The 26,413-nt window shown below is 45.1% G+C and overlaps 1 protein-coding gene across 2 annotated transcripts in view; it reads left to right on the top strand.

Moving 5' to 3' along the window:
- The first annotated feature begins 417 nt into the window (after positions 1-417).
- The window catches only part of LOC106736965 (hexokinase HKDC1), a 56,219-nt gene continuing 30,223 nt past the window's right edge, over positions 418-26,413 (top strand). Inside the window, exons 1-3 of one of the 2 annotated variants that reach the window (XM_019484379.2) lie at positions 418-432; positions 3,074-3,179; positions 15,779-15,941. In XM_019484379.2, the coding sequence (XP_019339924.1) occupies positions 3,117-3,179; positions 15,779-15,941 (226 nt within the window). In that variant the 5' untranslated portion in view covers positions 418-432; positions 3,074-3,116. Of the gene's footprint in view, positions 433-2,487; positions 2,708-3,073; positions 3,180-15,778; positions 15,942-26,413 lie in introns of those variants that run through there. The other variant, XM_006273477.4, reaches the window with a different exon arrangement.

Raw genomic sequence — 26,413 nt, forward strand, 5'->3', positions numbered from 1 at the left:
GTATACTCAGTTTCTTTGAAAATGTAAATCTGTATTTCACCAGATCTCATAACCTGATGCTGCTTATTTCTAAAAAGAATCTTAGGCAATATCAAGGTTCACAAATTCTTACTAATGCGTCTCTTGTATGACGACAACATGTATTTCACCTATGTGTGTCATCCCCTTCAGTGAATTAGATCTGTGAAGCAAAGCAGTTGATATTAGGGAAATAAACTGTTCTCTGTTATTGTCCAGCTCTGACATTTAGCTAAGGCTCTGGAATCTTGAAGCTGAGAGTAGACTGTTTCCATGGGAGCTGAGTTGATTAGCTAAACTACCAAAGCTCACTTTGTCTACTTTAAGAAGTGGATATGAGCAGGGCATTATGCATTATGAACTAGTTACTACAAATTAAAGAAATTAAGGAATTGGAAGAGAATGCAATTTCTGGTAAGACAACATCAGGGGAAACCCTACTTTTGTCTCCTAAGTCTAAACAACTTTCTTTTCCATTAGATTTAGCAAATTAAGGAGATTAAATTTATTTCACTAATTTTGAGCTCACTGTCCTAAGGTGCTTTGGAGATGAGAAGCTCTGGGTGAGAAAGGGACGAATTTTTTTGTACCACAGATTATCAAAGTAAGGATGCCAAATGATTAGCTGAAAAACATCAAGTGAGATTTGATTTGAAAATTCAAGAGAACTTTGGTGCCCAGGAGCAGTTTTGAGGAAATGAATTTTTGGAGAATTATTTGTTAGCAAATCAAAATGTTTGGAGTGGATTACTAACAAACTCAGCCCATGCTCTGGATCAAGAGAGGCAGACCCCTGTGTCTGTGGAGTGCTGTGATGGTAGGCCTGGGGCTTTAGACTGCAAGTTGTTCAGGACAAGAACAATATCCTCAGTCCTTGCCCAGGTTATAGTACCCTTACTTAGTACTTGGCATAATAGCTACAAGAATCCTATATATGCAATATTTTAAGGGTACCAAGCGATTGAGAAAGGCCTAGGTTTTCATGGTGTACTCAATTTGAATCAATTTCCCTATTGTGGGGTGACGTCTCCCTGGGAGAGAATGGGGGAAGATGTCTCGGTGAAGGCATTGAAGTGCTGCAATGACACCAAAGGATGGACCCTTTGCCACATTTGGGGGTAAAGGAAGTGTGTATTGGGTATCCTCCAAGCACTGGGCCTCCTTCCAGCACAAGCCTTGCCCCAAGGATCTTCTTGGGAGCAGCAGATGGCAAATGGTATACTCCTTGAAAGAGGTGATGTAACAGCTCTGTCTATTATTATTTAGATTAAAATTCCAACCTATCTATAAAAGCTCAGAGTAGATTGTCCCCAATCAGTTTCTTAGAGGTGTGAAAGATGCAACTACACTATATGTTATCATTACCAGTATTTTGACAGATCGAGCAGCACTTTTGTATCCTCTCTAGGGTATTGCCTAAGCATTGGAAATGTAAAACCACTGTACAAACCAGCTCACAGCTTTGCTGAGCCCTGTTTGGAATGCTTCCATCCCCTCCCCTGTAATGGGACTGCAAAGGGAGTATTAGAGGAGAGCCATAAAATGACACTTGGTAATTTTGAAGGCTTGTTTGACAAAGCAAAGGTCAGGAGAAGGGGTTGTAATTGCCTTGTGTTGGGTTAAATGTCTCTATTGGGAAAACCAGGTACAGGTAATTGAAGGTAATTTTGACCTTGATTGCCATTTGCACTTGCATCACTTGACTGATTGCCATTTGGACTTGCATCACTTTCCAGTGCAGACTGGCATGAAAAGGCCCTAGTGTGTATGAAAATCAAGCCACCACTGTTTTGACAAAACGATTTCATAGAAATGGGAGTATTTCACTGTTTTGGCTTCCCTACCACCCTTCCCTCCTTCCTACCAATTTGAAGTAAGAATGCTCTAATTACCTAAGTGACTGAAGTAAGTAACATGTCACTTGATTAGCAAAACTCATTGACTACTTGGCAACTCAGTTAGCTCTTTGAGACCTTTTACTGGTGACATCTATTTCAATTCCCGAAGAAAGAATGAAAACTAAACCTACTGTATTAGGCACAGTGAACTCTTGATCAAAGATTAATAGAGCTTAAAAAGTGATGCTTTCTATTTAACTGGCCAGCCATGGTTGTGACTCAAATAACATGGTAAACTGGGTAAGGAGTTGATCCACTTGTTTTTGTGCATTTGACCTAGAAATTATCAAAAGCTGTATAAGGTCAAATACCTCTGATGAAGTTAAAAGGTGAGTGTTGTCCTCTCTATCAATGTTGTCCTCTGCTAGTTGCAATGGAATTTGTAACCCAGAATACGTCTGAGTCTAATAGTGAAACTGCTAAATAGGGGTTAATTTTTCTCCTCGGCTCTGCAACTCTAAGGATGTAGGTTGGTCTTAAAATTTGTTTCCAGCATAGACCAAAGGAAAATAGTCTGTTCAAGGCTGCTCTGCATTGGGAATTGTGGAAATCATAGCCTAGGGGAAAGCCTCATTGTGCTAGGGTAAGGGTAAGGATTGAGGGAGAAGTGTCCTGTGTGTAATAGATTCATAGTCGATTGGACTTGAGCTTGTTGAAGAATTTGTCTGAAAACCCGGGATGCTAAGCAAAGGAAACAACCGTCCGCAGTTCCAAAGGCTCTGTGTAATCTTCTAAAGTTGTGTTTGTCATATACTCTTTTCCATGAAGTGTGTCAAATGCTGCCTATATTGGTACGAGTTAAGCAAAGAACGTTATGTAGTGACTGGATTGTTAAATGGTAAAAATTCCTAAGTGAGCCAGTAAATCATTTCTTTTTTTTTTTTTTTTTTTGCCCTGCCATCTTGGCAGCTAGCCAGATGCTCCCTGTTAGACAATAAAGTGTGTATCAGGGAAAGGGGAGGGATTGGAGGGGTGTAGATAGAGATACTGAAGCTTAATCATTGAACTAGACTAACTGAATGGATTTAGTCCTGGATTTGATTTCCTGGGAACTCTTTTTAACATCTTACTTTGGGGGAAATTGTTTGGTTGAAGTTTGATTTAGCTCTTACTTCCTGAATAAAATCTGCTACTTTGGAATTAATTATTCACTGCAGACTGAGCACTGGGACTACTGAGACATCAATACGCTTCAAGAAGATGTTTGCTGTACATTTAGTTGCCTTTTATTTTACAAAACTAAAAGAAGATCAGATTAAGAAGGTAAGATCTAATTTTGTTTGGCAAGACTCGCATCCTGGGTTATAAAAGAACAGAGAGAATGTTTTACTGTGTTCAAGCAAAATACAGGTTTTTGAAGATATGTTCTGGGCAAAATGGCAGAGATTAAAGGACTCAGAAGTGTTTAGGTCCCAAAACAGACCTGAAAGCTATATAGAAACAGAACTGATAACCTTAAAGTAATAGATAATGAAAACCAGCTCTCTACCAATCACTATGTAAATAATTTTCAATAAGGGGGATGGAAATAGTAATGTGTTTTTTTGTTTGCTTGTTTGTTTGTTTTTTAAACATAACTAATGGTCAAGAAGTAAATTGCTTACCAGAATTCCACTGTGGTTGAATCTAAAGCATGAGGCAGCCTTTTGTTTGGTTATGTTTCTATCAATTTGATTTAGAAGCAAAGGTGGAAATTTTCAAAGGTGAAGGGAGTTGGATTAAAAGCCCATTTAAATCAATGGAAATCATTCTGTAATATTTAGTGGGTTGTGGATCAGACCTGTCAGAATCTGGATATGCCATCCATTATTGGTAAAGGCAGATGTATGCCTGAATCTTCTATTTAGAAAATCTCAACCCAGGTGGTTAATATTATACAAGTATGTGAGATTTAATTAGTAATAATCAGCTGAGTCCAAGACAGAACAATTTAAAGCATTTTATGTGGGAACAGGCTAACTACTAGTGCCCTCTCTTGGGGACACAGCAGATAGCAAAGCCTTTTTTTTAGGGGGAAGGCACTAGGATAAGCTTGAAGATGCTTCCATCTAAAACCCCAATTAAGTATTTTCCCCCTCAGATTATTTCTCTACATCTTTGACAAGTCCCTTAGAATTCCTTCCGCTCTCCCTGTCCCACACTTAATTCTGTTTCTATGACCAAGGGGAAATTCACAGGACTCCGTTTTGAAGCCCAAGAACAGCTTTTAACATACCTGAAGCAATCCAGGAGCACAAGTAAGCAGCTGGGTGAAGGCCCAAGAGGAAATGATTCAAGATCTCCATAGGTGATGCAAGCTCCACCATGGGGCTAGTCCCACACTTATGCAAGATGGGATTCTTCCTCTTCCTTGCACTCTTAAATTTTGGTGGCAAGATTTTAACAATGAATCCCTGAATTTCCTCCTCTGGTTACCATTGTAATTTATAGACAAGACAAAGACCCTAAACACTGTTGTATTGGCCTGATGGGAGGGAAGCTGATCAAGTAGAATTTGACTTCTTGTAGAGACTTTTTCCAGCTGTTTACAAAGGTTCTTGTCTTTTAAAATGAAATGATTTGATAGTTTAACCCTATTCCAATCTTTGATCAGATTAGATTGTAGGATGGTCTGCTGGATTTTTCTGGAGTCTGTGTTTTAAAGAGGCTACTTATCTTGGGGGAGTAATTTTAGAAAGTTGGTAGTTGTCAGCTAAACAAGGCAATTGTCCAAACAGCCTGAGAAAACAGAACTGCAATCATGGTTCCCTCTAAGCTGTGCACAATAAAAAACATTGCCGCACAATAACTGCACTGTGGGAATTGTTCCCACAGATGGAGGAACTGGACCTCCCCCAGGGCTGCAGAGGAGCTTTGCTGCCAGCTGTGGCTGGGGACAGTTGCCCCTGGTGCTGAGGACCTTACTGGAGAGGAACAGGGCTGCGGCTTCCCAGAAACTTTGGGCACCGCCCCTTGCACTCAGTACACTTAATGCTCAGCTGAGTGGGGCCCGCTTCGCTCCTCACCGTGCTGGCATCCCCACAGGGAGGGACAATGCAGCCCCAGCCGGAGCAGCCCCCAAGGCAAGGTGGGGGCTGGGGCTGCGGCAGAGCCAGGCACAGCGTGGGATCCTCTGGCTCCGGGGAACTGCTCCGTTCCCCAGCCCCTTCGGGTGAGCTTCGCCCTGAGCCCTGTCAGCTTCACCCTCACACAAAGGGGATTTGGCTGTTCTTTCCATTTAACAAACAGCTGAGAAGTACTGTGCAGGCCAAGGAAGTCTCAGAGGGCATGGGATTGCAGGGCAGGACTGAGGCTCAGGATTTAAAGGAGGGATTGAACTTTAAGATGAAGAGCAATCTCATCCTCAGGGGAAGAACTGGAGCCACGAGTAGAAAAGACTTGGTTCAGGGGAAGGTTCTCAGCTTTGGTGCAGAAACAGGAGGGAGGGAAGACTGGTGGGTTTGAGATGTTCACCAGCAATGTTCCCTCTAAGGTGTAGTGATCAAGGTTCCCTCTTAAGAGGCAGGACTGAAGTGGCACGCTCACGGATCGCTACACCTTAGAGGGAACATTGACTGCAATACATGTATTTAAACCTCAAAATCATCATAATCTGATTTTCCCCCACCCTCCTAAAGTGAACAAATGGTTAAGGTGTGAATTCTGCAAAAGGAGGCGTAGACTTTTTTTTTTTTTTTTTATCGCTTTTTCCAGATACTTCTGCCATCAGTCTATTTGGAGAAGTGTGTGTTGGCGGTAGGGGGGATGTCTCTAGAAGGGGAAAGAGTCTTCCTTCAGTAAACTTTTCTTGGCATGACCAAGGATTCAAGTACTAAAGGGGATGGACACTGACATGTGTACGCACACCGCTGCCATGAGAGACCACTTTCGAAAACATCAGAGAACACCAAGTATCTGTACATGCTGGGATGAGAACAAATACTTAACTTTTGTTCCATACCTGTAACTTAAGCTTCAGGTCATCTACCTTTTGTGTGCAATGATGTTTTCTATCTCAATGTACTCCAATATAACTTTTTCAACAGTTTCTAATTTAATAATGATGAACCATGATGTTTTCCCCATGGTCCTGGCTGTGTTATTGTCTGTGTTTTCTTATATATGCTTTGGATCATTTCTGCCCATTGATTTTAAATGGGACTGTGGATGATTAATTAAGAGCCAGAAATGCACTACATGAATATAGATAGGTGGTTGATAATAGAACTGGCCAACATATTCATCTCCTGTTCCATTTAAATGAATGAACGAACCCCCATATTATCACCACCAGGACTTCTGTTTCCTTAGCTGCTTACCTCCTTTGAAACTTTAATAGTGTTTGTGGCCATGCAGTGTTCTCAACAAGTAAAGTAAGAGAGTGCACATTAAAGTACAAAACTCTATATGTGGGGGTGGGTGGGACCCCTTTAAACCTTAGCCATGCACTCCCATTGCTTCAATGCTCACTATTTCAAGAGTTGCTCAGTCCTTCCTGGGATGGGTTCTTGTTCAAGCGGTATGGTTAAGATGCCACAGGGAAATTCTTTATGGTACAAAACCCCTGTACTGTCACTAGTTGCTTAGGACAGTGGAATTGATTTTTTTAATTCAGTAGGATAACAAAGAAAGGACTTTTAAAGGTCAAAAAAGGAAAGAGGGAAGGCTCAACTCACTTTTTGGCTAATTCTACAAGAATGCCTCCAAGTCCAGCCAACTGCAGTTTGAGTACCACCGCAACCCTAAAAGCAACTCCTCCTGCAGTGAGCTGAGTATAAACTGTGGGGAAGGGGAGGAAGTTGGATTGTCTGCAGCTTGGCTAAGCTGTTTCAGGGTTTAATGGCAAGACACTTGTTTAGAGTGTCAGGTGCTCAGTCTGCCATCTGCCCTGATATAAAAATGTGGGGCTTATCACCTTTGAACATAACCTGTGAAAGGTTGGTAGAATTAGAAGAAACAATGGAAAAAGAGAATCTGTATAAATAGATGATCTGTTCTTCCTTTGCCATGTTAAAGCCACATCCCTAGCTGTATGCATGTCAGTGGAAGAATTGTTCTTTTATGTAATTAATTTTAGGCTTTTGTCTATTCATTGCACTGGTTACTTACAATTGTCTTTTAAACCAATGTTGTTAAACCAATTTGATTTAAGAGCAACTTATTTTAGGTTTTGCTAAAATTGATTCCTAATCACTTTAGTAAATTCAAGCCTGTGGTAAGTCCATATCACTTTCTACATCCCCTTTAATTAAATAATTTTAGGTCATAATGCTAGGTAAACTGGTTCAAGATTTTCATATGGATTCTCCGCTCACTGTTCCCTCCTCTACCTTCCCACCCATCCACCCGTGCTATCTGTCCCAGGGGAGTAGGCAGGAAGGGATTAATCTGCCTGCCAGGCAGTGGCACCACAGCAGCTGCTGTTCCTTGGGTCAGAACAGCAGCTGCCGGGCAAAGGGAGTGGCTGGGTAGGCAAATTAACCCTTCCCCAGAGACTGTAGGAGAGGGAAGGGGACACTGGGGGAGGCCCAGAGGGCAGGTGGAAGCCCAGAATAGGAGGGGGAGGGATTCTTACATTTCACTCCTCCAGGCCCCTGCTGGCCTGAAGTGTAGCTGCTTCAAATTCATTAACAACCTGGGAGCTGCAAAAACTTGATAGGTGAAGTTTAACAAGGCCCTCTGTTTACCTTGCTTTCAGTAGTTGAATGAGTTGTAGAGCTGTGTGAGGCTTCAGACCGTGCTTCGGATCCAGAGAAGCTTTGGATGCTTTGGCATGTCTGGATCGAAGCACTGGCTTTGTTAGGCTTTCTGAAGTAGTTTGGAGCTTCCAAAACGCTTCGGAGCTGCTTCGGAGATCCAGCCATAGGGTATAATGGGGAATCAATAAAATATCTATAACTTTGTTGTTTTTTGTCTGATATGGATGAAACTTGCAAGGGCGGTAGCCTCTGATGAGAGCATGAAGCATGCCAAGTTTCAAGAAGATTGGTGCAGGAGTTTGGGGGAAACTGCACCCCAAATTCTTGGAAGCAAAACTTGTCATGTCTATGTGTTACTGCTGAAAACTGCAGGGATGGTAGCCCCTGCTGAGGCCACAAAGCCTGCCAAGTTTCAAGGAGATAAGTGCAGGGGTTTGGGGGAAACTGCACCTCAAGCTGCGGTCAAGCAAAACTCGTGACATAGGTGACACTGTGTGTGTTAAGGCGCTGCAGGGATGGTGGTCCCTGCTGTGGCCATGAAGCCTGCCAGCTGTCAAGGAGATAGGTGCAGGGCTTCTGGGTTCTGAGACCCTGCACCTCTGGCTGCTGACAGGCAAAACAACTTGTGACATGGGTGCTTGTGCAACTGTGTCTGTCTTGGGGTGGAAGGGGGAATTACTGCAGGCCTGGCTGCTAAGCTACTGCGTTACCAGTTACCAATCAATCATGATTCACTCAGGGACCAGCTCAATACACAGTAGCTAGCTAATGTAGCCAGTTAAGCAAGGATTAACACCTACAAAACCACAGACTAAGGAGAGGAAAGAATCAATACAGACAATCAACTGCCCCAAGACAGAGACAGTCAGTCGCACAAGCACCCATGGCACGAGTTTTGCCTGTCAGCAGCTAGAGGTGCAGGGCCCCAGAACCCCCCTGCATCGATCTCAACAGCTGGCAGGCTTTGTGGCCGCAGCAGGGGCCTGCAGCTTTCACCCTGCTGTGCTTTAACACACACAGGGTCATCTATGTCACGAGTTTTGCCTGTCAGCAGCTTGAGGTGCAGTTTCCCCCAAAACCCTGCACCTATTACCTTGAAACTTGGCAGGCTTTGTGGCCTCAGCAGGTGCCACCAACCCTGCAGTTTTCACCCCCCTGTGGTGTAACACATAGATGTGACATGAGTTTTGCTTTCAAGAATTTGGGGTACAGTTCCCCCCAAACCCCTGCACTGATCTTCTTGAAATGTGGCAGGCTTCATGCTCTTAGCAGAGGCTACCACTCCTGCAAGTTTCATCCAAATCAGACAAAAAACAACAACGTTATAGGTATTTCATTGATTTCCCCATTATACCCTATGCCTGGGTCTCTGAGGCGGCTCCGAAGCTTCGAAGCTGTTTCGGCTGGATCAAAGCGGGAACCCAATCCGGAGCTCCGGATTGAATCCCTGGAATCCGAAGTGGACAGATCCAAAGCCGGATTGAACAGCTGCCTACTTGCACAGGCCTAATGGGTTGACCTTCAGAATAACATAACAAGGTGTGGATGACTGTCATTAAACAAACCAACAGCTTCTTCCCCCTCCAAGAAAAAAACAAAACAAAAGAAAAGTTGCAAAGGTCATTGCAACTTAAATAATGTTCTTTTTATGTTGCTTTTGCTTTGTAACAATTAAAAGTGTTCAAGGAAAGTAAATAGATCAGCATGAGATTTCATTTTTATATGTCAAACTCTCAATTTATATATATATACTGTGTCTGTGCATCTGCATGAGGTAGGACGGAGGCGATTCCATTTTTATTAATGAAAGAGTTTGCTTTGATATATATGGGGGGGGGAGGGAGCTGTTGGTTTGAAGTGTGTGTGTATACATCAAAGCAAACTCTTTCCTTAATGAAAATGGAATGAAATAATATATAAAAGTATACACATGCACACACACAAGCAAATTATCTTATTTTCACATTTCCTTTTTCCTTATAACATTTATAATTATAAGTATAGAATATATGGGTAATTAAACATAAAAAGGGCTATCTACATTTGACGTTCTTTAATTGTAAACATTGCCATAAATAATGTAGAAATATTTTAAGTTGATTAAAGCAGTATGTCCTGAGTACACAGCATAGTGGCCGTCATATGTCACGGAAGTAATGTTTACCAAAGGAATTAAGTCCTGGATCACTATGTTTATATACAAAGGTACCAAAGCTTTCAGAAGCTGGATGAATTAGCCTGTGCAGAGTTCTGAGCTAGCATGACCATACTACTTCTGGAGTTAGCTTGGGTTTCCATCTATATGCTGCACTGCATGGTGCCTGCAGTTGTATCCTTAGGTAGAAGATGGGCACTAAGCTCCTTGGATGGTAGTAGTTGCTGGCACACACTTGGTGCCTCAGGAACTTTAAATTTAATCAGGATGTTTCCCAGGAAGTTTAGTGTTCTAGGACAGCTGAGTGGCAGTGTTTAGGATTACAGTTTTGAATGTAGGACTTGGGTGTCCACCATGTGAGCTGTCCCTTCTGTCTGTATTTACCTTGGTGCCTGCACTGCATCTAGATGCATGCTGCTGATTTGTTCTTTGAGTTTATCTGTTTTAGGAATGTGTGTTGTCTCTTTTCCTGGGTTCAGCTCTAGCTCTGGTTAAGAGAGACATAGAACAAGGTATAGAAGGACTGGAAGTCAGGACCAGGGAGTTGTGGGAATGTTGCTGGATGACTTCCAGCGTTGGAGGTTGGCAGTACCCCTGTGAACTCCAGAGAGGGCTGGGTAAGGAGGCTGCTCAGTCTTGAACCCTGCAGATTCAGTGGAGCTGCTGGACTTGGGCTGGAAGGTAGCTAGGTTGAAGCATCAAGGTTTTCAGAGTAGATGGTCAATGGATTTGGACTTGAAGGCAGCCATAAGGTCAAACCAAACTGCCAGTGTAGTTTAATTCTGAGAGTCCTCATTGAGGCTGTATTCCTGTTTAGTTCTTTGTGACCTGAACACATGGAAAGATTTATAAGTGTGTATACATGCACAGAGGGAGGGAGAGAGAGAGAGAGAGAGAATTTTGACCAAGACTCCCACAGAAATGTTGTGTGGAACAAAAAGCCAGAATAATCTGGATGGATAAATAGCTAATATTTTTTTAGATAATATTTTGCTAATATTGGGATAAACATCTTTAAAATAGGCCGTGTGGCATGTTGTTTGTCCTTTGCATTTGAAGACGGCCGTGACATCACTGTTTGGTTTGGTTTCTGTGAGCACATGAGTGGCTGATCAGACCAATTTGTGCTTTAAACTGTCTGTGGTGCACAGAGCAAGAGATGCCACTTTGGCTAGCTTGAGCAATGGCAGACATACTGTTGTTGTGAGACTTACACTGTTTGTGCTTCTGCTCTGCCTTAGCAGTTCTCCTCTGCTCATAGGCTGTAGCTCCAGTATGGATGAGGCTTCACTGGATGGAACCATCATGAGCGAGATCTTCCTGAGACTTGGGGCCAATGTTGAAATGTTTCAAGGATGACTTGAGGGAGTCCTTGAAATGTTTCTTTGGGCTCCCTGAGAGTGCTTTCCATCCTTTCGCTCACCATAGATTATCTTTGACAGTTGCTTATCTGACATCTTGGTGACATGGCCTGCCCATATCATCTGTGATTTCATCAACAGAGTGTGGATGCCTGGAACGCCTGCCCGTGTGAGAACCTCAGTGTCTGGGACTGTCTTGCCATCTTATCCTCATCAGTTTCCTCAGACAGCCCATGTGAAAGTGGCTAAGCTTCATAGCATGGTGTCTGTACATTGTCCAGGTTTCACATGCATACATCAGGACTGGCAACACGATGGCTTTGTAGACCTTCAGTTTTGTTTGTTCACTGATGCTTCTACGCTCCCACAGATTTGCACGTAGACTGCCAAAGACCATGCTTTGGCAATTCTGTCATCGGTTTCATCATCAATGTGAACTGCACACGATAGTGTACTGCCTAAGTGAACTTGTCCACTGCCTGGAGGGTTTGGCCATTCTCTGTGATGGTAGGTTCTATGTAAGACTTTCGGTACAGGCTGGTGCATCACTTCTGTCTTAGTGTTAATTGTGAGACCAAAGTTGTTACAAGCTGAAGAGAAGTGGCCCATGCTCTGGTGCATGTCAGACTTGGGTTTGGCATTCAGGGAACAGTCATCAGGAAACCAGAATATCACAAACAGTCACTTCTTGTAACTTCATGTTCACCTGTAGTCTCATCATCAAATTGAAGAACTTGCCCTCAGTCCAGTATCTGTTGTCAATCCCAGTGTCACAGTCATGAAAGGCATCTGTAAGCAAGGCAGTGAACATCATACTGAAGAGGGTGGGGGCCAACACACACCCCTCGTTGACTCCATGGGTGATGGCGAGTGGTTCAGATAACTTGCCATTGTCCACAAGTTGAGTGAATCATGGAATTGCCAAACCAATGTGATTAATTTCTCTGGGCAACTGAATTTTGCTAAGATCTTCTGAAGGCCCGCCCAACTGACTGTATCAAATGCTTTTGTCAGGTCAGTGAAAGTCATGTACAGGTTAGAGTTCTGTTCCTGGCATTTCTCCTGTTGACAGAAAGGAGATGCCCCAGTTGTTGTTGCAGGATTGTCTATTGCTATCGCCCACTTGTACAAGTGGAAAGGATGCATCCTTGTACTCCTGGGGTATAGTTCCGTGAGTCCACATTGGGCGGAAGAGTCAGTTTCAGAGCTGTGTGAGAAACTCCAGCCTTGTAGATCTCTGCTGGTGTAGCATCTGTTTAAGGTGCTTTACCATTTGACAACAGGTTAATTGCTTTCACAGTCTTAGCATTGGAGGATCAGCAAGAGATGTTAATGTCTACCTGAGATGGTCAATCAATTACCTCCTCACTAATAGATAGGGACCTACCAAATTTATGGGCCTCAGCAGCCAATTACACGGCTGTAACATGGCCAGGGTCCTTGATTTCACGGCTGTATCATGGCCAGGGCTGCCATTTTGAAGGTGAAGCAAAGCAGCCTCTCCTATACTTCTGGCTGAGGGCCGCTGCAAGTCCCACCTCTCCCAGGCACTGATTGAAAGCCTTAGTTCAGGGGTGGGCAAAATACAGCCTGTGGGCTGGATCCAGCCTGCCAAGTAACTGGATTGGCCTGCAGCTGCACTCCTATGGCATACAATCCTATGGCACGCAGCTTCTAACGGGGCTGTTCCTGATGTGGTTGCAGCTGGGTGCTGCTCTGCGCCCCCTGCTTCCAGTTCAAGGACCTGGAGCTGGACCCCACCCCCTGTGCCTGCTGGAAGTGGCATGATGTGGTGCAGTAGGAGTGAGAGGAGTTGCTGCTGCTGGAGGCAGGGGGTGCAGAGCAGCACCCAGCTGGCTGCAGCCACACCAGGAACAGCCCTCTGGAAGCTGCTCCTGCCCTTGCTGCAATGTGCAATACCTGCACCATGCCGTTCCAGGTGGATGGGTGAGCAGCTTTAGCTAGGTGGCTCCCACCACAGTGCCAGGGCTCTGATTTCAGCTCCTGGCTGCTTTCCCAGGAGCTGGAGCCAGAGCCCTGTGTCCTGGGGCAGGAGCAGAAGCAGCTTCCAGCTGGCTGCTCCCAGTGCAACTGCAGCCAGCCGGGTGCTGCTCTGTACCCCCCACCTCCAGCAGCAGCTCCGCCTCTCCATATGTAAACATCAACACTGTGCTGCGCCACTCCCAGCAGGCATGCAGGGGTCTGGTTTCAGATCCTGGAACTGGAGGCAGGGGGCACAGAGCACTGGCAGGAGAATGGAGCAGACTGCTCCAGCACAAGTGAGAGGGGCTTGGTCCCATGCAGAGCACTGTGGGGGTAACGTCCACTGCACAACCCAGGGAGCTTTGCTGCATGTGCCCCCTGCCATCCTCTCCTCCCCTCCCCTCAACCATAGCAGACACAGACACATATGTCCCCTGCCTCCCTATACCCCAGAAGGTAGGGGCAGGGCACTCTCTCCTTCCCTCTCTCACCTTCAGGAGAATTGGACTTTTGGTGGACTTTTCCCTGTTCCCCCTTCCCTCCCTTCCACTTCTGGAGACAGAGACATGGGAACTTTTCCTGCCTCTTTTTCCCCCCCCCTGCCCTCCCCTTTTCAGGAGATGGGCAGTCTGCCTTTTTTTCTCTTTGCTCCCTTCCCCCTCCTGACCCTAACTACTATGAAACTATGAGCCTGTGGTCAGTCCAGCATTCTGCACTTCTCATGGCCTTTGTCATTTTGACATCCTGTCCGTCTCTTCTCCTGATGATGACATAAGCAATGAGATGCCAGTGCTTGGAGCGCAGATGCATCCAAGACTTCTTGCTGTGGTTTGGCAGGTGACAAGGAGGTCATGTTCAGCACATTTTCTCAGCAGGAGGAGCCTATTGTTGTTGCATTTCCCAAGGCCATTTTTTTTTCCAATGACGCTTGGCCATGCCTGGTGATCTGCACCAACTCTAGCATTTAAGTCATCTGGGATGATGAGCTTGTCTGCCTTCAGCAGTTCTGTGATAACTGATAAGAGATTCCAGGTCTTAAAATTTATTCTTAATCACATCTGGGTTGGTCATGGTGGGTGCATAGGAACTGATGATAGTTGCACATCTTTGCCCAGACAGTGGGAATGTCATCAGTATGAGCCTGTTATTCACTTCCTTTGGGAGATTTATAAGCATGCTGACTAGCTGTGTTTTGATGACAAACTCAACACCAGCTTCATGTTGCTCTTCTTTACTACAGCCACTTCAAAAGAAGGTATAGGTGGCTCCTTGTTCAGTGAGTTGTCTTTCTTCATCTAGGCGAGTTTCACTCAGGGTTCCTATCTGAATGTTGAATCTGGCCAGTTCTCTACTAACTATAGCTGTTCTTCTTTTGCTCTTATCTGCTGTTGTAGAGTCCATTAGTGTGCACACCTTCCAAGCACCAATGGTGAGTGGTGTCACCTTTGTTTTTATTGTCTTTTTGTGTGATTTTTTTAATTATCAATATAGTGGGATCCCCATCAGTCATGGTATGCTAACTAGGGTCAAGGTGAAGCACACAATGTTGAGGGCACCTTTTCTAGCCCTTTCTTCAAGCTAGGGAGGTAAGCAGTGTGGGGGCTGCCATATTGCACTGCTTCAGTACAATGAAAAGTGACCCTATGTCCTGAGTTGCCTGTGTGCAGATCTGCAGCTCCAGCTCCCAGTGTATTCACACCTGCTGCTTGCCCATTGCCACAGGACTTGAGTGTGTCTAGGGGGGGATGTGTCATAACTTGCATGTGAGTTAGATTTAAGTGAGGAAAAGTTGGGCAGAGTCATTCTCACTCTCTTGTTCAGGCCTGTCTGAATCCAGTGGCACAAGAGTGTTGAGATGTGTAGACACTGTGGATGGCGCTGCACCTGAACTGATGCCCTACACTGTCCTCATAGCTCTTGCCATCTGCCTTCATAGCCAGGGAGATGAACATATTATCTCAGCTGCCTGATCCACCAGAGAGGATTTGCCAGAGGGAGTCAGGTATAGCTGTCCACTCTGGTCAACTGTCTGGCCCTCCCACCGCTGAAAGTGGCCAGCCTCCGGGGGCACGCAGCATTCAGGAGGACAAGGATATAGAAAAAATAAGCCGTTTTCCTAGACCCTGTTTCCACTTAACTTCTTGGGAATGCCATTATAGACTTGTTTTCTTCCCCACCTCTTGGGGGGGCAGGATCAAACAAGCAGTGTTAGTACTCATCTAACATGTAGCCACTGTGATTATCTTTATACATTTAAGTAATTCTCCCGTGTCTATGGGTTGGGCACATACATCATTACTTCCTTTTTATAGATATAACATGAGACTGAACAGTGAAGTGGGTCATTCAGTTAGTGGCAGAGCTGAAAGAGATCCTTATAGTTAGCTCTGTACTGATATTATTTCACTAAGCTCCTTAACATATGTATTTGCATAGCAAAGCAATTTTCTGTGTAATTCAAAATTAATGACAGGGAGGGGCAGAAAAATCCTGCCTTAGTGAATCCTTGTAAGGATGAAGGAAGCATCCGGTATATACTTTCAGTGTAAAATGCTTAGGATGGATTTTGTTGTTGTTGTATGTCTATACAGTGCCTTATACAAAGGTGCCCTAATCCCTGACTAAAGGCATCTTGTTGTTATCTCGGAGATAGTAAATAGTGATGTCCTGAATGTCCTGTTTCAGGTCGACAGGTACCTTTATCACATGCGTCTTTCTGATGATGTACTACTTGACTTGATGACTCGCTTCCAGACAGAGATGGTGAAGGGCCTTGGAAGAGACACAAACCCAACAGCTGCAGTAAAAATGCTGCCAACATTTGTTCGATCAATACCTGATGGCTCAGGTGAGTGAACCTTGTGCATGCATCAAGGCAACTGTGATTTGGAATAAAAGGCTCCAGGAGGTCTGAAACATTTGGCAGCTCAAAACTGTTTCAAGCTTAGAATATCTTGGCAACTACAGATCAGTACTACATAGCTCTGATGCTGTGCCAGGTCCATTTTAGCATTCCATTTGTTTCAAGAGAATGTTAATGCTGCAGTTGACCATAATAGGGGGAGACCAGCAGCTTGGGGATGACTCAGCTCTACATAGTGCTTACATAATAGCTGTGTTGCAAATAAAAGTCAGTTGTGGATTATGAACAAAAAGTTATTTCTAAGTATCCCTTATATATTTCAGATAAAATGTTCTTTCAGAGGAGATGACTATGTACAATGTCTTTTGTGCCTATGTATGGACGTTGCTTTTATCAGAAATGTGGCTGGCTGGCCACAAAAACCTTTATTATTGAACATGAAAATATCAATTTAGTCTTAGCCATGGTGCTAGGCAATGCTCAAAGCAACTCTGATGAGGCGCCCCACTACAGTCCAGTAGAAAAAATGCCATTTGAAGACTATATAACGTTTTGATTTTGAAGGTAGATATAGCTTCACACAGGCAAACACATTTCTTATTGAGCTGGATAAATACATGGAAGCCAGACACCAGAATCATTGGCTACAATAAGTTCTACTAAAAGGAGTGCCAAGTGGGGTATGGAGGCTGGAGATAATCAAACTGAAGGATTGTGGACTTTGTTTGAGACCCTAAGAATTGTGTTGTCCTCAAATTCTAATTACTTCCTTCTGACTCTCCCAGTCCATAATTTCTTGAGTTAACTTCCTCAGTTTGGTTTCCATTAGTGAACTCCCTCTCCCCCTCTCTCTCCCAGAATGTGTAATCTGTCAGGCAGCTGTTCATTGCGTATAGTGAAGTCACTCATTTTGAGTAGCAGTAACAACCAAACCAACTAGAAATATGTGTGTACTACCAAATCAACCAACTAGAAATATTCTATGCTTCAGATCCCTCCTGGGAAATGCAGGGAGCAGTTGAACTGGCTGAACAAAAGGTAGCTGAAACTGAACCCACCCAAAGCAGCTCATCCAGTTTGAAGGATCCAGTTGTGGCAGGTTTTGGGGTAGCAAACTTTGGACTTGTGATATTCATATGGCAGATGAAGATCAGCCCCTTCCAGGTAGAATAGAAGAACTTTCTTTCTTAGAGCTCCCATCACTGGAATGTAGCATGGGTTTGGATTCACTAAACTTTCTTGGGTTTTCCTAAGTCTGAGCTTTTAGGTACTCCAACTCCTATTTAAGGCAGGGTTGGGCAAAATGGTGGATCCAGACAGTGGCTGGACTCCCATTTCCCAGCAGCTCTTGCCCGCATTGCTGTGGCTGGTTTCCATGGAGACCCCAGCAACAATGAGGCAATGACAGCATGGGGCCAGGATTTCTGTGGAGACTGACTCCAGCAGTGCAGGCAGGGCACACAGCTGGGTGAAGAGCTGCTCTGGGACTGGTGCTGGGATCTTGTGGTGGTGACTGTGTGGTCCGGAGCTAGGGCAGAGCCGCAATCGGTTGCCTACAAGCCTCAGCCCAGGACGTGGGCAGTGGATCACAGTTCTGCCCCAGCTTTGGACTATGCTGTCACCACTGCAAGATCCTGGCCCTGGTGCAGCTCCTTGCCTGCCGTTTGCCCTGCCAACCTGGCTGGGGGTCATCTGACCTCGGTCCTCTTTCTTGTCAGGGGCATCGGGTCAGACACGATGATCCATTGTGGTCCCTTCCGACTCTATAATCTATGAATCTATATATAGTCAAGTCAGAGGCCTGATCTGGCCCGTGGACCGGACTTTGCCCACCCCTGATTTAAGGGCTGTATTGGCAAGCCAGAGGTTAGTTTTGAAAACTTTTAGCCTTTTGTTTCATCTATACCTTTTCTACAAGTGCTTGTAACATTTGGGTGACTAAAATCCGGCATGGCATTAGTTTCGACATCTCCCTCTTACTCATCTCAGTTAGACTCCTGTTTAAGTTATGGTTGTTTGATATGTGCTTTATCTAGCAAGGATATTAAAGATCTTTCCTTTGTACATGCATACTTTTCAGGCAGCCAAGCCCAGATGTGGGGCTCTGTCTGGCACAGGTGCAGAGTGGGGATGCAGAAACTTTGTGCAGGAAACTTAAAATGCTGTGGGCAGCTTTTCTTGGCATGGATATTTTTTTTTCTTTAAGAACTTGTTGATGCTATATAGGCCCCCTCTGCACATTATAGGTATTGTGTAATTACCTGGAGACCAGCTATACATACGAAGTAGCTATCACCAATAAAAAGGTCCAACCAGCTATGAAGTTAGATTGTGAAAACAAGTACAAATTTTGTAGCCGGTTGCTAGTGAGCTTTAATTTGCATCTCTAGCAGGGTCTCCCCTGCTGCTGGGAGTCCTGTCACCTAATGGGGCCTCCAACTGCAGGAGTGCATTATGCCCAGTGGAAAACCCCCCAAGCCCTAGAGATTGCAGTAGCTGTGATCTTTAGGGCTCCAGGGTGCAGGAAACCCCTGGGGCCAGGGGATCACCACAGGATGACCTCCCTGTCCCAGGGGTGTGGGGAACCCCCCGGGCCAGAGGATTGCGGGTTTCACCCCCCCCGCCCCCCTCCCCCGGGCAGGGAGATTGGTGCTGAGGGGATTCTCCAGTTCCACAGTTGAGTGGGGTGCCCCTGTAGTCAGAGGCGACCTGAGCAGGGTACAGGGCCTGTGGCAAATCAGCCTATGCGGGGCCTCGGCCCTGGATGTAAGGAAGCCAGCAGTGGATTTGGTGGCGGGGAGGGGGTGCTGAGTGGCTGGAGGCAGTGGATTCGGCAGCAGGGGAGGTGCTGAGCAGTTGGATATGAAGCCGGGGGCAGCGCAGAGTTGCCTTGGGCGCTCTGCCCAGCTCCGTGGGGCCCCCCTAGGGACAGCCCTGCCTGTGGCTGTGAGCCTTAACTGCAGTGCGTAGGTCTCCCAGCCACAGGAGCCTGCATCTTGCTGATGCAGGGGGAGCCTGGGATTGGGTTCCCCCTGCACCGGCAATAAGGCATGATGGGATCTAATGCAGGACTGTGTAAACTGTCTTCTGAATGGCTAATTTTTTTGTGGTCTCACTTGACTATCCATTGGTTTATTTATTTTCAGACAAAACTTTCAACAGATTTTAGTGCAGTATAGGAATGTGATTAAATTATCAAGCTGTTAATTATAATTAGCTCTTGGAATATTTGAAGTAGGTTTTATTTAACAAAGCATCATTCATGTTGCATCATTTAATTATTAATTTTCTGACTAATGCCATAGTTTACTGAATAAACCAGTTTATCTCCTTTCTCTTCTTCATGATACTAGCTTAGAGAATTATGGAGGTATTTCCTGTTTGCTTATTGGGGCCAGATTCAATGCAAGTCAACCTGGCATTTGTATCATGGAGCTGAGATCATGCAAGGCTACATAAACACCCCACACTTCTGATTTTTTGGAGAGCACTGTCATGTGTGTGAGGAAGAGGGAATAAGCAGATTTTGCAGCATGGAGGTAAAACTGCATTTCTGTTATGAAGCTATATCAGAGGTATGGGAGTAAAAGCTTAAAGTGGAGTTGGTTAATTAACAAAAATGTAATTTTTGTAAAATGTTCAGGAAAATGTCAAGACATCCAATTAAAGTTGGTTTAATTTGTAAAATTTGATGATTTTTCAATTATCTCCAACTCTGAGGTGGTTTCCAAGGTAAGACTAATTTGATTCCTCCAAAATAATTATAATAGCACTAGTAATTACAATAATTCCCTTTTTTCCTTGACAATTCATGTACATTTTTTTGGCATGGGGGCCTTTTGGGTTGCACTTGGCAGGCAACTTTCTTCAATATTATGGTCTAAATCAGTGTTACTCAAACATTTTTGGCCCCACAGGCCAAATCAGTGGTGTAGGACTCGTCTGTGGGCTGGATTGGATCCTGGAAGCAGGCACTGGCTCCTTCCTGCTCTGTGCGCCATGACTGGAACCTAGTGACCTGGTACTCCCTCTTTCACCCTCTGCATGAACGATGCATGCCCCTGGCAGCTGTGGGGGCACAGTGGCAGCGGGAGTACAGCGATGGTAAGCGGGAGCTCCCATAGACACTGCCAGCACTGTGGGTGGCGGGGAGGTGGTGTTGGTGAGCGCCTACCAGGGATTGGCAACCGCCTGCAGATGCCGTTGGCAGTGGCCAGTGGGGATTGCTGACCGCTCGCAGGTGCTGCCACTGGTGTCAGCGTTGGGGGGTGGTGGTGAGTGGCAACTGCCTGCAGGTGCCATCAACAGTATCGGGGGTGCACTGCCACACTCAGGGGGTGCACATGCACCACCTATGCGTCACCCCAATGCTCTGTGCACTGGGATTGGGTCCTGGGGGGCCAGCACTTCATAGATTTCATAGACATTAGGACTGGAAGGGACCTCAGGAGATCACTGAGTCCAGCCCCCTGTCCCAAGGGCAGGAAGTCAGCTTAGGGTCAAAGGATCCAAGCGAGATAAGCGTCCAAATACGTCTTAAAGGAGTCCAGAGTAGGTGCTTGCGCCACCTTTGGAGGGAGTCTATTTCAGGCCTTGGGGGCTCGGACAGTAAAGAAGTCCTTCCTTATGTCCAGCCTAAAACAGTCTTGGAGCAGTTTGTGAACATTGGATGTTGTCATCCCTTGGGGCGCTTTGGTGAACAGGTGTTCCCCCAGATCCTGATGCAAACCCCTGATGTACTCATAGATCTGCCACCAGGTCACCCCTAAGCCTGCGCTTTTCCAGGCTGAACAGTCCCATGGCGCTCAGCCTTTCTTCATAAGGCTTAGTTTCTTACCCTCTGATCATGTGTGTGGCACTCCTCTGGACTCTCTCAAGCTTCTCCACATCCTTCTTGAATTGTGGAGCCCAGAACTGGATGCAGTACTCCAGCTGTGGCTTCACCAAGGACAAGTGACAAGTGGGAGGTGACATCCTGAGATTTACTTGAGAAGCATCTATGGATGCAAGCCAGAGTTTTGTTTGCTTTACCAGCTGTGACATCACATTGGTGGCTCATGCTCATCTTGTGGTCAGTCATGACCCCCAAGTCTCTTTCAGCCATGGTGCTAGCGAGTGTAGCACTGCTAAGCCTATTAGCGTGCTGCAGGTTTTTTCCCCAAGGTGGAGTACCCTACATTTATCGGTGTTGAATGTCATCAGGTTTGTATCTGCCCTCTTTTTTGAGCCTGTCCAAGTCAGCCTGGATCACCAGCCTATCCTCAGGTGTGGATGCTCTACCCCAAATTTTGGTATCATCGACAAACTTGGCCATTCCACTTCTGACACGAGTATCCACATGGTTGATAAAGATGTTAAAGAGAACAGGTCCAAGGATGGAGCATCAGGGGACACCACTGGTCATGGAGCACCATAATGATTCACTTCTGTCGACCACCACTCTCTGAGTCTGGCTTCAGAGCCAAATCCCCAGCCATTGACTGTGATGTAGCCAAGGCTGCAGTTGGCCAGCTTTTCCAAGAGGAGATCGTGGGACACCAGATCAAAAGCTTTTTTAAAGTCCAGATATATGATGTCAGTCTCTTCTCCCTTGTCCAGGCGATATGTCACCTGGTCATAGAAGGAGATGAGATTGGTCAGGAAAGACCTACCTGCAACAAACCCGTGCTGGCTGTCTGTCAGGATGTTGCCCTCAACCAGCTTATCAAGAATGGTCTCTTTGATAATTTTTCCAGAACCTTTCCAGGGATTGAGGTCGGTCAGGCTGATTGGCCTGTAGTTCCCTGGATCTACCTTCCTCCCTTTCTTGAAGATGGGTACCACATTGGCCTTCTTCCGTCTTCAGGTACTTCACCTGAGTGCCAGGAGTTTTCGAATATCTTTGCCAGTGGCTGGGCTATGACTCCTGCCAGCTCCTTAAGTACTTTGGGGTGCAATCTGTCAGGACCCGCTGACTTGAAGGTGTCCAGCCTCTCAAGGTGTTCCTTTACAAGGTCTACACTGATGCTGAGTATAAATTCACACTCACCCTAGCTGTCCCTCATCATGTTAGGTATTGTGGTCCCTTTGGGTTGATGAAAAACAGACACAAAGTACCCCCTTGGGGCCTCGACAACAAGCCTCCTGAGCTTATCAAAGTCAGCTTTCCTAAAGTCGAGGACCTCTGCATTGCTGACTGACTTGCCAGCTTTGCGATGGATAGTAAAAGTGATCAGCTCATGGACACTGTCTCCCAGCTTTCCTTCATTTTTTTTCTTTTTAGGTTGGCTAGTGGGCTTGCATTGGTGGTTGTCCACCCATCCCCCGGTGGGCTTAGTTTAAAGCCTGGTTGAGCAGGTCAGCCATTCTAGCTAAGAAGAGCTTCCTCCCCAGTGAAGTGAGGTCTCCCCAGCAGACGGCTGCCTCTCTCACCAAAGAACAGATTGTGATCGTGGAAGCCGAAGCCTTCATGATAACATCAGCGCTGCAGTCTTCAGTTGACTACCTCAATCCATCTCTCCCTCCTCAGCTCGTGACCCAAAACCAGGAGAATCAAGGAAAATACTACCTATGCCTCCAACCCCCTAAGCCCCGCTCCCAGAGCCTTGTAGCCATTCATGACCTGGCTGGGATTGCTCCAAGCCATGTCATTCGTGCCCACATGGATAAGGAGCATAGGGCAGTGGTTGGGGGGCCAGATAAGCTTTGGGATACTCTGCTACATCCTGGATATTACCCTCCTCAGCTCCTCTCAGCTGCCTCCCTGCAGCTGGGCTAAGTCCCTCCCGCCACCGGCCCCTGCTTACCTCTGGGTAGGCCGGGGCTCGTCGGGGGGTCCTTGGGATCTTCTTGGGGGTCCCGGGGCTCATGCAGGTGCAACGGGCTTCCACCCACACGTCTCTTGCCAGAGCCAGGGACCAAGCGCGGCTTCTGCTGTTGCCAGGCCCTTTTTAAACTGCGTGCATGAGCAGAAGGGCCCGTTGGTGCTGCGCTGCTCTCAGTGGGCTAGGGGGTCCCTCCCCACACCAAAGGAAGGGACAGGTGAGTGTCCCCCCCCCCTTTCCTGACTCTCGCGCCAGGTGGCTCCAGGACTTCCTTCCTCTCTTCTCCCCTTGTGCAGTGATTGGGGCCTGGTGCTGCCCCCACCTGGCCCTGCAGACTGGGATCCAGTCTGCAGGGCTCAGCGCTATCCATGGGTCCAGAGATTGGGCAGCAGGAAAGGAGTGCAACCACACCCCTACTGTTAGCACCACTGTCTCCCAAATAGTGCTAAGGGATCATTAAATCACAATTAACCCTTAAATGGAATGTGAAATATGAAACAGACAACTCAGTGTCCTAAAATGAAAGTCTAACTTTATTAGTACAACAAGTATTATTTTAGCAGTTTCTATATTCAGAGAGGGAGACACTTTCAGTACAATAATCTCACCCAATCCCAGATGTTACTGTCTCAACAGAAAGATGGCCAATCAGTTCCTGGAAACAAAGGGTACATTATGGGCTGGGACAGTCCAGACGGGTGTTGAGGGCTGGCTTTATGATGATGACTAACTTTCTTGCTGCCCCCTTTTATGCTTTTCTTCAACTTCACTCATTTGATGACTCTCTACTTTTGAATTGGTCTCTCTGGTCAGCATACTGTCCCTCTTTTGTCCTGTCAGCACATTCCTTTGTTCAACAGACCCATTGCAAACACACCTCTTAATTTGGCCTTTTTCTGGTGTTTTGCTTTGGGCATTGTCCATTGGTATCCCTTTATCACCTTTCATTAACACATCCAATCCTGTCATCCCTCTGATTCAGCTGGTTAGTGCCAAGTTCAGTTAATTTGAGCTGCTACCAATGCCATTAATGTGTTATGTTAGAAAAACTTCTCACAGTGATAAAAAAGAAAAGATATAATATAATGAGCATTATAGGTTCTACAAAAACAACTCAAGGCCAGCTAATAAAAAAATAGTTAATAAGGCTATATAAAACTTAAGCAATGATTAAACAAGGGTAAATAAACAATACTATAATTCACCACTCTATAAGCAGGTCCAACTTTGAAGTATAAAATATGACAGGCTACCCTTACACCTACCACCACATTTTGGGACCTACGGGGATCCCCATGGACCAGATGACATGCCACTGCAGATTGCATCTAGCCTGCAGATTGGAAACTGAGCACCCCTGGCTTTAGTAGTTTCCTTCTGGTCAGGTACGTTTGCTCTCCATTTAGCTGAATTGGCTTCTTATATTGCTATTCAGAAAAGCGGAGCTAAGGGGGAGAAAGGAGAATAAACCAAAGCAAGGGAAATGACATATACTTAAAAATCAAATGCAAAATGTTACGCAAGCAGTTGCTCCTCTGGTCATCTTTGGGAATATACCAGATTGTCTTGAATTCCAGGAGAAACATCAAGGGAACTATTGTTGCAGTTAAAAATCAAATTTTTAACTTTGTGCTTTAAGAATTGACACAACACTCAGTTGATGAATAGCAGAGAGGCTTGCTTTAATAACTACCAACAAGTTACAAAACTAAATAACAGAAAAAGACTCTTTCCCAATATAAAACGAGATGTTAATCCTTGTATTATTTTAGCTGCAAAGAGAACTTTATCCAGTGCAGGCAGGAAGCAGTTCTTGTACAGCCTCACAGGGCAGATCTTTTACTTGTGGCTGGGTGGTACAGGATGGCTTCTTGATCTTCCCTGGAATGCACACACCTTGCTGGCAGTTCTGTCTTGCTTTTTATACTGTTTTAATTGTATAGCTTCAAAGCATTCCTTCTTGATAGTTGGTTAATCAAAGTCAGAACAAAGCAGGCTAGGACAGAATTAACATATTACAGTTGTACCCTGTTTGTGTGTTTCTGAACTTTCCAAACTGATTTTGGAATCAAATGGGATGGGTATTGGTTGAATGAGGTACCTTAGGAAGCTGATCACAGAATACTATTTTCCAGTAGTTACTTTAACAATGGAGCCTAATAAATAGCTACATCAAATGGCTTATGGAGATGGTGAAGATCAGAGACCACTGGATATAATAGGAGTGTGTTTCAGGAAAATATACTGGTATAGCATAATAAACATTTAAAAATTAACTGTCTATTTTGAGAAATTAATAAATGCAAATGTGAGACCGTGAGAATCAGACAATAGGTGTAAGGTAGGATAGATGTAGTCACATAAACTGATTTAGCATAATAACATTTAAAACTTCAGACAGATGTTGGATATTTGCTGGAAACAGGTCTTAATTAAAGCGGAAATGTGTTGACCAGGATACTGGGTTTTTGGTTGTAGCTGTGTTGGTCTAAGGATATAGGCAGACAAAGTTCTTTGGGTAGATGTGATATCTTTCATTAGACCAACTGAGTAGTTGGAAAAATGTTCTTAGCAAGTTTTCGGGTGCAGTCATCCTTGTGCAGTCGCCCTTCATCAGGCATAGGGAGTCTGCTGTCCTGAGACTTCGAGGAATGAAGCAAAGCTAAAAGCATGGAGGGATGTTGGTGAAAATATAAATAGGTAAAGATAAGTAAGATGCAAGGAAAAGGAGGGAGGGGGAAGAGAGCAGGGGGAAAAAAAGTCAGAGACAGCAGAGATAAATACAAGGTGGAAAAGAGGCAGTCTGTGAAAAAGGGAATAGCTGGAGATCAGGAAAGCCAGAATGGGAGAAGCTAAAAATGTGACAGGATGTCAGTGAAAATAGAAAAGGGTAGCAGTAGGAAAACAAAAGGTAAAGCAAGGGAGGCAGGGGGAAGAAAACAGGACAAAAAGGCCAAAGGGAAACATTACAAAGGTAATAATACAAGGTAAAAACGAGGCTAGCAATAAAAAGGAAATGGTAGGGAACCAGGAAGAAAAAGGGCAGAGAAGTGTGGGAGGGGAGGAGAGAGAGGGTGGGGGGTGGGAAAAAGGAATGTAAGAGGTCAGCTCAGGCAGGTACCATGTGAATCAGATGTCAGGCAGATGTTAACTAGGATATATTTACAGTCATGTTTTCAGTGAACCTTGGCTTTTCTAGTCTTTTACTGGCTTTGCTTTGAAGTAGGTATTTTAGTTCTTTTGTTTCCTTTAGTGACACTTAGCTCAATTGATATAGATGTACTTTGTAGGTTTCTCCCCAGGCCACTTGACTTTCTGGCTTACTCCCTGAGTCATTACGCACATGTAATGAGTGCATCAGGTCTCTGCCAGTACTTTTACCCATCACTCATTTTTTTTAGCTCAGGTGTGGTAGGAGGTTGATAATAATAACTGTTATTATGACTGTTATTATTTTATAGCAGGGGTCTCGTATTTGGTACTGCAAGCATTGTACTTTCTTTTATGCCAAATGGGTTGCAGGCCATTAGCAGAGTTTGATTTTCTTTGTGACAGGCTTGTTACCACAGTTCAGTCTTGCCCCAGCCACTGTCTTGCATTTTTGTGCAAGAGGCACTGTTCCAAGTTTTCATAGTTTTTATAGTCAGCAGTGAT

Source organism: Alligator mississippiensis, chromosome 6 (assembly GCF_030867095.1).
Source record: "Alligator mississippiensis isolate rAllMis1 chromosome 6, rAllMis1, whole genome shotgun sequence".
NCBI classification, from domain to species: domain Eukaryota; kingdom Metazoa; phylum Chordata; order Crocodylia; family Alligatoridae; genus Alligator; species Alligator mississippiensis.